This window comes from Peromyscus californicus, unplaced genomic scaffold (genome assembly GCF_007827085.1).
Source record: "Peromyscus californicus insignis strain IS unplaced genomic scaffold, ASM782708v3 Scaffold_7__1_contigs__length_154581171, whole genome shotgun sequence".
NCBI classification, from domain to species: Eukaryota; Metazoa; Chordata; class Mammalia; order Rodentia; family Cricetidae; genus Peromyscus; species Peromyscus californicus.
This window is the reverse complement of record NW_026294595.1, coordinates 67,766,172-67,777,461: the sequence shown is the minus strand read 5'-3', so window position 1 is coordinate 67,777,461 and position 11,290 is coordinate 67,766,172. Positions and strand designations below refer to the sequence as shown.

Below are 11,290 nucleotides of genomic sequence, written 5' to 3'. Positions count from 1 at the left end.
CTGGTCCAAGTCACACTGCTGGCAGAGGGGAGAGACTGAACATGAGCTGGTGTCTTCCAGCTCCGTCCATTGCCCTTTTCAACACACCCTGTGCGCCTAGCTCTGTTGGATGGTATGGTGCATACAAGATGCTAAGAGAGAGCATATCCTGGAGTCAGTGGGCCTGGGGGAATGTCATGAAACCCAGAGACCTTAGCAGATCCAAGAGATGAAATTCAGAGAAGTTATTTGGAAAGGAAAGGCATACCGGAGCTGGGGTGCAGATTCCAGCCCAGGCAGGTCTACTGGCTGCCTGGCTGCTTTTGACTCTTGCTTGGGGTTGTCTCTTGACTGCTAGACTGGGCTTGTCCCCACCTGCCCCCTGCACTCCCATGCAGCTTTGTGCCCTTGCTGGTCTTCTGCCCCAGTCAGCGGAAGGCGCCGACAAGCCCTGTGGTCCCCGGCTTGATCCTCCAGCCGGCCTCTAGTAGCCCCCCCACACACCCCCAGTCAGGAAGTGCGGAAAGAGGAAGAGAGTCGCTGGGCAGGATGAGCGCACTGGGGGCTGGCCACAGCGCCGGGGGAGGCTGCGATGTGGCTGCAGCTCTGGGCTCCGCGAAGGTGCTGGGGACGAAAGAAGCCGATCTGCCGGGGGCACTGAGGCAGATGTGGCGCTCCCGCTCCTGGGACGTGCCACAGATCCCTGCTGAGGTTCCCCAGACACAGTAGGTACAGGGGTGGCCTGGGATGGGCACAGAGGCCTCCATCTCTCTATGAACTTTCTGTCTGGTGTGGAAGAATGGCCAAGGTGGGCTCACCCATCCATTTCCCAGTAGTTCCATGGAGGCACAAGCGAGAGAGGTTTGAGGGCAACGCTGATGTGTCCAGGTTTGGGGGTAACATGGTACAGGGCTTCTCTCCAGGATAGGAGTTGAGAGAGAATGGCAGCGGTTGTCAGAAGAGAAGCTCTCTCAGAACTGTGGTACATGATGCGATGTGATGTGATGCTTGAGTTTTCCCAATCCAATGCAAGGCCTGTGTAAACTCAGTAGGATCTTCAGCTGCCCCCCCCCCCCCAAGCTTTTCCCATAGAGCTTGGTGATAACCACCCGAAGACTTCTCAAAGAAAACATTTGTGCCCCGGGAAGCCAGGGTCAGGCTATCTTCCTAGGCATCCTGGTTCAGGATCTGGAGATCTGGAGTCCAGCTTCTCCCGGCCTACTGGAAACTCAGTGTATAAGAGAGGGCGCTGGGCCCCTGGGTGTTGGCTGTTGCTCAGAATCACAGGCTTGTTCGTGGGTCACAGCCCCCTAACTTTGGCTATTTGTGGCAGGCTCAGCTTGGAAAACAGGTTGCCAGAGCCCCAGAGGAGAGGGTGGAAGTGAAGGCAACACAGGATGTGGCTTTCTGAGCGGAGGGCAAACTAAAGCAGCAGGCATCAGGGTGGCATGATTTGGTGAGAAGGTGGACCAAGGTCTCTGGCTTCCAGGCCTCCTTGACATAGCCCTGCAGCGTCTAGAGACCATCTGAGTTGTGGAGCCCAAAACATGTGTGATGGTGTGTCTCCCGGTCCCAATTGGTCTCATTTCTGGAGGAGAATGTGTGTCAGACATGAAGACTAGTTCTGGATGTTTGTGTGTGTAAGAGAGAGAGAGACGAGGTCCTGTAACCACTGCCGTATAGGAGATAAATATTTTGTTCTATATGGGTGTATATATGAAGGAATGTGTAGGCTGTAACTGTTGTCCTTTTGTGCATTTGAATGTGTAGGAAGCACATAGGTCATCCCTATGGTATAAGAGCTCAAGGGGATGTTGGACATTGTGGCTGGGAAATTTTTCGTACGTTAGGAGTGGGTGAAGGATTGAAGCCATTGTAAACAGTTGTGGAGGGGATGACATTGAGGAACACTGAAGTTCTTTGTGAGTGTGTGAAGGTCACCGAATGACTTTGGTGTCTTGAATGTGAGAAGAAAGTGTGAGTTGAGTAATGACCGAGGGTAATTAAATGTGAGGGGCGTGTCTGCTGTGTGCAGGGAGAGCGTCGTGTGACTTTTGTTGGTGGGTGTGCTTATGGAGAGCCAAGGGGGGTAAGAGTGGGGAGCGCCACGAGTGGCTGAGTGGGTGCGAGAGAGCAATATATAACTTGTGGATGCGGGAGGAGAGGTGGTGACAGCCGCCCGCGCGCGTGTATACTTTGATCATGTAGGTTGTTTGGTGGAGGAGGACTAAGGGGAGCGGGAGGAGATCAGACATCAGGGAACAGCTTGAGCGGCTCAGGCCAGGAAGTCAGTCCCATCCAGGCAGGCTGGCCGCGGAGGTGGGGGTGGTCCCTTCGTAAGCCCCGCCCCCAGGCCGCCTCGACCGGCTGGAGACGCGGCCTGAGGCCGGCAGAGGGCGCCGTAGGGCGAGAGCGGCTGTGCGGCCGAGGGGGCGTGCTCGGCGGCGGCGGCGGGCGGGCAGGCAGAGGCCCGGCCAGCTATGCGGGGTCCTGCGGCCGCGGCTGTCGGCACTTCCTGGAGCGGAGGCCGCTTCCCCGGCACCTGGGAGTGGGGCGCGGGGACGCGCAGCACAGGGCGGGCGGAGCGCGCGCTCGCCATGAGCTCGGCGGGCGGTGCAGAGCGGGCGTGCTGAGCCCCGGCCGCCGGCCCGGCATGGGCGTCTCCCGCGGGCCCACCGCCGGCCGGGGCTAGGGCCGGATGGAGCCGCGGGACCCCAGCCCCGAGGCCCGGAGCAGCGACTCGGAGTCGGCCTCCGCCTCGTCCAGCGGCTCCGAGCGCGACGCGGGTCCCGAGCCGGACAAGGCGCCACGGCGCCTGACCAAGCGGCGCTTCCCGGGGCTGCGGCTCTTCGGGCACAGGTGAGCGGGGCGGCGGCGGCGGCGGCGGCGGCGGGACGGGCTGTCCCGGCGTGGCTCTCCATGCGCCCGGCACAGGCGGTCCGGGTGGTGCGCGAGCTGGCATCGGCTGTGTCGTGCGCTTCGTCCTTAGTGCCGTGATAGGGTCAGCTCCTAACCCTCCCGCAGGGAGACAGAGTCTTCCCCAACTCCTTGACACCAGCAGTCAGGGACCCTACGGCTGGCCGCCGCTCCTTTTTGACAGTCTTCCCGAGCCTCCTTTTTACCAGCGTGGTGGGGGCGGTCACACCGCCCTTCATGCTTCTCTGGAACCTATCTGCCAACTACCACTGCTTGGCATCTGCTGATTGTGGTCACTGTGATTTGCCATAGCACATGTCTGTCCCCAGGTCACTGATTGAATTACACAATGTTTTAAACTTCTGGGACTGTGGGCACCTAGCGTTTACTTTACTCTTAAATAGCATGAAGATACCATACCTCCTTCTCCCTCTGTATACAGTCATCATCTCTTTCCCCACCTTCTTCCAGCTCTCGCTTTGGAAAGGGACGAAGTGGGCTATAGTTTTGAATCAGGGTTGGCTATTCAAGCTGCATCTTGCCCGCTCCCCAAGCACTCCAAATATCACCATATTGTACCTGTGACAGAGCTTTGACCACGACTGTGGTGAGAAACTGGGGGGAGGGTGTGGAAAGACTGAGTGCAGGCAGTTCATGGCCTGTGTACTCATCTGTGCCTACCCGAAAAGCCCTGATATAAGGAAGCACCCAGGAGTATCCTACCTAGCTCTCTGATCCGTTTCCTTTCTGACCTCTGAATTTCTTTGGCGGCTGAAGCGCTTGCAGCCAATCAGCTAAGGACCCTAGAGCTGATTGGACTCTGACCCCTTGGACTCTGCCCAAGGCCTCCCTTTTACTTTTTGTGACTGTTTAAAGCTTTGCTGTATTTGGCCCGTTCTGAGCTTTGCCAGGGCCCTTTCCAGGGTAGATTTACCTACTAATAACCTGTGTGGTTTTCCTCTGTTGTGTGGGTGGTGTGCCTGTGGTGCTGATCTATGCCCTCTGCCTGGCTTACCCTAGCCAGGGCCATGCTCTTTGCACCTGCAGTGTGTTGCTGAGCATACACCACACACAAGAGATCTGGATCCTGGCACTGGCAGATGGAGCTCAGTGGGCTTTTGGGAAGCCACACAGGCTTCAGTATCACATAAGACAGGGCGGGCAGTAAAGCTTCCAATTCTTCTGTTTTGTCACCCACAGCCCTGCAAGATCAGAGCCGTTTACACCCAGCTCTGCAGGATGTAGCCTCCAGTGTTCACGGGCTCCTGAGGGGGGGAGGAAGGGGCTCCCCTGAAGGCTTCCTGTTGCTACCCATGGGGCACCAAGTGTTGAGTGCTCCTGACCTGTGGCTGTGCTCCTTTTGAAGAGCACACAGGTTTGTGGATGCAGGGATGAGCCTTGGGCATATTCAATAAGAAGAGCAAGCAGAGGTGATAAGTACCTTTATATAATTCTCAAAAATAAGCAGGATAGGTTCTGTTTTTCCATTTTTATAGATGAAATAAACACAGTATCAGAGAGAGGAGCTATATGCCCAGAGTCACACAGCACGTAAGAGGCCGAGACAGCATTTGAACTCAGGTTGGTCTGATTCCAAAATCCACATCTCTTTCTCTGTACCGGGATCCCAAACACAACATCACAGGACAGCTTTAAGAAGGTCGGATTCTTAGATCTTACCTTTGGCATTGGCGTGTCTGGCTCTTCAGCTCTAGAAGTGAGCCTGGGTGTTTTTCTAGAGCACACAACTGGAGAGGAGCAGGGTCACACCACCCTGGGATCGATCAGAACTCCTCTAGAAGCATGGACGCAGTGGCTCATGCGGGAGAGCATTACACCAGGGCAGCAGTGCTTTTAAACAACGACGACACTGGGAGATCATAATGGGGGAGAGGGCTCCTCTGGAAGACTTGGGCACTCAGGGTCTGTGCCCAGTGGGGCCAGCCTCCTTTCACTTCATTTGATGGCCAGGTGACGGGAGGAGTAGACGGTTGGGTTAGCGCCTCTGCTCTAGGTTCTGTCCTTTTGGCTAATACTGCTCATGTAGTTCTGCCACCTTGGTCGGCACTGGGAAGTCTTCAGTGCCCCAGATGAAACCATCCCTCTGTCTTTTCCCAGGTCCATGCTCATTTATAACCCAGCTCTTGTTTCTCCTGGGACAGTCACACTGCTTTTTACTACACTGCTTCTGCCACCCCACTTACAACTTAAACCATGGGGCTGAGGGGCCTCGTAAGTGAATGGGCCAGAAGACAGGGTCAGAGTTGACAACCAGGTGAATGGTGACTGCCGAAGCGATCTTGGACTCTCTGGGTGGATCTTGGCTCACTGGTAGAGTCTGTGAACAGTTAGCAGTGTCTGCTGTGGGCTTGGCCGGGGGGCCACATGTGTGCCACTTGTGGTCAAGTCCGGAAGAACATGTCTGTGGTGTCCTCCTTCAGGTCCACCCCAGCCCCATACAGTTGGCATCACTGGGTGGGGATGTGGGGAGCAGTTCGCCACCTCCCTCTTTTTAGTCCAGTGAGACACAGCTGTGCTGTGACTTCCTCAGCTTGTGGATTCTTCCCACCTCCACCTCCATCCCACTCCACTTCTTCATGCCGAGAACTCTCAGCCCCCTCTTAGAGGAGGAAGGGGGTCTGCTGTGACCCCAGGTCATCTGGTTCTCCACTCTGTGTGGAACTGGAGAATCTTTACATTCAGGTTCTCTGAACCCAAGGGTTGGCCAGTCTCCAGTGGGAGGACAGTTTCCCAGAACCAGCCCAGGGTCCAAGGAGAGGGGACGACGCACCCTCTGGCCTCTTGCCAGCAGCTTGGCCCTAGGCAGGTCACTCAGTTTGTGGATTAGCTGGCTTTGCACCCCAGGGGCGTCAGAAATTACCTGGCATCACACACATTTCGACAGAAGGAGCTTTGGCTGTCCAAGCCCCTGGGAGCCGGGGCGTCTGTTCCTCCATCCCTGCCCTTCATTAGTCTCAAAGTCATAAGCTCCCAGAGGGCAGGAGACACACCTGTGGAGCAAGTTAGACACAATAGGTCTCATTTAGAGGCCATGCCACATGGGGCCCAGGAGCATAGTCCCTAAGACAAGGCTGGCAGAGATGCCCAGTGAGCAGCATGAGCAGAAACAGCCCCTGTTAGGGGTGGTTTTGCAATGAATAGGGAGGGACACATTGAGGGATGCCTCTCTTTCAGAGGTGAGAACCCCTGTCTGTGGCGCCAGGATGTCTGGGGGCAAAAGGAACCTCTCTGAGTGAATCAATTGTCTTGCTTAGGCTAATGCTGGGAACAGCCCAGGTGGCTGGAGAAGCCCTTGGGTTCTTGCCAGTTTGAGGAGGAAGGGACCTCAGTGCCTCAGCTGGGTGCACCTGCTCTGTCTGCTCCTCATGCAGCCATGTCCGCAGGTATGGAGCCGGCTCCTGCTGGGAAATGAAGAACACATTCTCCCGGTCCCTAGGTCCCTATCTGCTGCCACACGGGCCAGTTTCTGTCTTGCAGGTCAGGGGAGGGAATGGTCAGTTCCTGCCATTTTGTCACCACGGCAAAGGTCACATCCCAGCATGTGGACTGACCAGGATTTGTACTTCCTACAAGAAAGTATGAGAGAGGGGATCCTTCCAGTCAAGGACAGAGGAAGGCCGCTAACCTCTGAGCAGAGAAAGCCTAGGCTCGGAAGCTGGGGCTGGGCACGAGAGCAGTGGGCCTGCCCTCACCTTCCTGGAAGCCTTTCCAGAACTCTTCATGTTCCCCAGGCAGAGGGGAGGAGGTTGGTGGGCAGGTTGGCTCGCTTTGAAGCTTGGCCTGAGCTGGTCCTTAAAAGAAGTACTGGCCCCTTATCTACCATAGCCGGCCAGAGGGCTTCAAGGTCCTTGAGCTGACCCAGGAACCTGCCCTGCAATGTCACTGTGACAACAGCAGGTGGCCGAGACTACTGGGGGGGGGGGGGGGGACACGACGCACACGACAGTGGGCCAGGACGTTTTCCTTCTGCCAGGCCCCTTGCACCTGCCGTGGCCGGACCGAGACACCTTCTCTTTGTGAAGCCAGTAATGAGGGGTGTGTATTTCCATATCACCTGGCTCCATGCTTCCCTGTCCCTGAAGGTTGAGGCCCAGTGAAGCAGCTTTGACTCAGCTAAGGTCTCACAGCCAGCCAGGGCCGTGTTCATTCATGCCACATCAGGACCCCAAAGCCTTACCTGCTTTCTGAGATCCTCACCAGGCACTCTCAACCTGCCTCCCACCTCCTTCCTGTCCTCTGTCAGCTTAGGGAGGGCACCCTGTAGGTGAACTAGGACACTTGCCTCTGGGCCAGTGGGTCCCAACCTGTGGGTCCCAACCCCTCTGGGATTGAATGACCCTTACACAGAGGTCTACTAAGACCATTGGAAAACACAGACATTTACATTACAATTTATAACAGTGGCAAAATTACAGTTATGAAGTAGCAATGAAAATAATTTTATGGTTGGGGGGTCACCACAGCATGGGGAACTGTATTAAAGGGTCGGAGCATGGGGAAGGTTGAGAACCACTGATTCAGGCTGGCAGTTTCCCTCCTTCTTGGTGCTATTGTCTCAGCCACTACCTCTGTGTTTCCTGTGAGGGCTCTGGATGCCCTTAGAGTGTCAACACACCATCAGGGATGTAGTGTGGTCCCCCCACCCCCGACCCCCCACCCCCCTGCCTCTCAGCGCTGAGCCTGGCTAGCAGGCACTCTTGTCCAGGTGGGAAAGGCCAGGCCCGAACATAGACCGAATGCCTGCCATCTTACCCTTGCCCCGCCTGAGTTTAGGGCACGTGAGAGCAGGTGTGTGGCACCTAGATCAGTGCTGGACGGGAGGGAGGGCGGGCGGATGAGAGAACTGAAAAGAATACTCATGCTGTCCCTCTCCACTCACCTGTCTCCAGGTGAGTGACAGATCACCTTTCTTCTGGCCCTTAACGACTTATCACCCACCCCACCCCCCATTCGTAGAATCATCACTACAGTAACCTGGGTGGTTTTGCTTCCATTTTATAGATGAAAAAGGCCAAGGCTCAGAAAGGCCATGAAGTTCACCTGGAGCTCAGCCCAAAAGCCTTTGCACAGCACCTGACCACCCTGCTTATTAACCCTTCCTTCATGTATCTACCCTAACCTGCAGAGCCCAGGAGGCCTTAGATAGTCTCTGGGTTTAGTGAGAGGTTGGTACCTCACAAGGGAGTTGCTATAGATGCATGAGGTGCTCTGGTCCAGTCCTAGAAAGTGACCCTCAGGGTCCCTTCAGCAGGAGCAGGCAGGCTGTGGAGATAGTGGGTAGGCAGCCTGAGCCTGGAAAACAGCCATCATGGTGCTTGATGGTGGGACCTGGAGAAGAGGGGTACATCTGTGACTATTGGAAGATGGGTTCAGAGGACCCTGTGATAGCCTGGGGTCAGTGAGTGGCCTGAGAAATGAACCCCACTTGTACCCAGCACCCTCTCCCTCTACTTGCAGGGACCTGCTCCCCCTCCCTTCTGGCAGAGTGCCAGTTCGGAGCTCCCACAGAGAGGCCTCTCCCCTGCCAGGGCTGAGCACCATCATAGCACATGCCAAAATAGCTGTCTGGGAGCCTGGGCCTGCACCACCCACGCCCCAGCATCTTGCGGGTTAACAGCTTGCCTGTCTCTCCGCCCCCCTTCCCTAGCTTGCTGACATTTTACAGAGAGAGCCGGGGGTGGTTGTGAAAGGGGGCAAGTTGGTTCCTGCTCTCTAGCGCACATAGACAACCCACTGATACAACCTGCTGCTGCCCACCTACCTCTGGAAGGCATCCTGTAGGAGAGTCCTTTCGTCTGACCTGCTGGGAAAATAAAGCTGAGGTCTGCCTGTTATGAGTGACACATTGTTGAAACCAGACAGGGGAGACCCAAGACAACACTGGGAAGCTGGCCACCCCCTCACAGCCTTTTTTAGTTTTCGTGGGGGGAGGTGCTGGGGGGCGAAGATGGGGGTGGAGACAAGGTCTCACCAGACCTGCTCTGAACCCATGGCAATCCTCCTGCCGTAGCCTCTTGCATGTTGAGATTAGAGGTGTGAGCTAAACACACCCAGCTCCTCTTTTAAAGAGACTGAGACTCCTGTCAGCTGGTGCTCGGGTTTGTAAACAGGTCCTTGTGCTCGCACAATGGACACTTTACCAACTGAGTCATCCCTCCAGACCCTGTCTGGTTTTCACTTTGGTTTGAGTGGCATGCCTTAGTTGGGCATAGTGATGCGTGAATGCAGTTTCAGCACTTTGGAGGCTGGGGCGGGAGGCTCCTGAGTCTGAGGTCAGCCTGGGCTACACAGTGAGTTCTAGGCTGTATAGCCAGACCATGTCTCAGAAAAAGGGGGGAAAGATAGTATGGACGGGGTTGGTTGGTTTTGTTTTGTTGGTTTGATTTGGTTTTTGAGGCAGAGTCTTGAACTAGAAGTGAACCTTGGCCCTTAGCCTCCTGAGTGCCTAGGTGTGAGCTGAGTATTTTCAGTTTTTCTCCATTGCTTGGTCACCAGAGACTGCCCCTGTGCATGGCTCCCTGAGTATCCCTCTCCACCAGGGTTCTGGCCCTGGCCCATGTGTCTTGGCTTAGATAGATGTTACTGAATTGTCTTGCCAAGCAGTTACCCTAGTTTTTAGGCCTCTGGCGGTATTTCCTTTCTTGAAATTGTCATTAAACTGAGGAAATATTTACCACAAACACTTTCTCTTCTAGCCTACAGCAATCCCTAGAGGTCCCGGAGCCCCATTGATCAGATGAGGAGACTGAGGCTCAGACGGGGGAAGCTCCACAGCCTGAGCTTGTAGAGCTGGTCAGAGGCACATGGTGGCCAGCTGCCTTTGCTCTGGCCGACTTCTTGCTTTAGCAGTGGGAAAAGCCCTGGGTAGCATGCGTGAGGCCCTGGGGACCCGGTGGGCGTCCGGGAGCTGAGAGCCGATTCTAAGGAGGTCTTTGATGCGAGAGTGGAGGTTTTGTTCCAGGCTAGAAGCCATCACCCACTGCATGTTCTCTAGGGCTTTCCTTATGAAACCCAGACAGCAGGACTGGAACCCACAAAGTCACAAGGTGAAGGTGGTCCGTGAGGTTAGGGGGGCTGTGTTGGATATTTTCAGACTGGGCCAGATGGGGTCAGAGGTTGTGAGAGGTGAAATTTTGAATGTAAGTTGGGGGTCCATCTCCTAGCAGATGGGGAATTGGGATTTGCTGCAGACGTGTGAGAAGGCGGGGCACAGGTGCAACAAAGGAGCCTCATTGGGAGAGCTGGAGGAAGACACATTAGCATTCCCGGAAGGGATCAGTCTCAAGGCTGCCTGTGAAACACGTTTGTCTACCCAGTGCCAGCAACAGGGCCTCAGGAGCTGGCCAGCCAGCTCAAAGCCATCTACTGTCAGCCTGACCAAAGCTAAGGAGGAACCATTCGCTAGCCCCTCTTCACTCACAAGGTCCCAGGGTCTGTAGTCTTGGGGGATGCAGCCTAGCATGTCAGTGCTGCTGGCCCACAAGAACCAGGCGAGGGTCTGAGTGTGGGAGCTGCTAACCCCACTCCTCCAGGAGAAGGTCCTAGGGAAAGCTTTCTGGCAGAGCCAGTGTCTGAGCCAACGCTTAAAGGTAAGAAGGAAAAGCAGAGCTTGAGATCAGTAAGCGGAGGGGCCTGGTTTCCACTATAGAGACTCCATTATATAGGTGCCAGGCACAGAGGGATTTGTCTGTGTGCCGGAAGCCACCGGAAATGGCAAACATGGGCTTGCCAGTGTGGAACTGTCGGGTTTTTGTTGAAGCTCTGCCACTGGTGGGCATTGTGCCTCACTCCCTTGTCTGTGAGGTGAGGATAGACCATGAGGATGAGTAGTACCAACTGTGAAACCAGTCAGCATTAATAGGAGGAGATCTGCTTAATCTGGTATGGTAGTGATTGCCTGTAATCCCCAACACTTGGGAGGTGGAGGCAGGAGGATCAGAAGTTCAAGGTCATCCCGTGCTGCATGAGACATCGTCTCAAATAAGTAAATAAACCATCAATAGCCAAGTGAAGTATGTATTTGTTAAACATATAAAAATAGGAAAATGGGCCAGAGAGATGGCTCAGAGGTTAAAGGTGCTTGCTGCCAAGCTGATGACCTGAGTTCCAGCCCCAGAACTCATATGGTAGGAGAGAGCCAACTCTTGAAAGTTGTTCTCTGACCTTTACATGTGCATTATGGCATGATGATGTAGGTGTACCCACACACATTCATGTGAGGGTTTGTGTGTGCTCACACACACAAAATAAAATGTTCAAAAAAATTTTTTTTCAAAGGAAAAGGAATAGGAGGGAAGCTGTGGCTGCCAGGCCCAGATCCTCGGTCAGTTGTAGTGGGGAGCAGTCATGAGAAGTGAGTGCTTCCGAGTGATTG

General features: G+C 55.0%; 1 protein-coding gene across 5 annotated transcripts in view; it reads left to right on the top strand.

The window, feature by feature from the left end:
- The window catches only part of Dgkz (diacylglycerol kinase zeta), a 42,802-nt gene that overhangs the window by 9,788 nt on the left and 21,724 nt on the right, over positions 1-11,290 (top strand). For 2 of the 5 annotated variants that reach the window (XM_052722482.1, XM_052722481.1), the window contains exon 1: positions 2,395-2,838. The exons of 2 other annotated variants lie outside the window; for them this stretch is intronic. In XM_052722482.1, the coding sequence (XP_052578442.1) occupies positions 2,678-2,838 (161 nt within the window). In that variant the 5' untranslated portion in view covers positions 2,395-2,677. Of the gene's footprint in view, positions 1-513; positions 705-2,394; positions 2,839-11,290 lie in introns of those variants that run through there. One more of the 5 variants, XM_052722480.1, reaches the window with a different exon arrangement.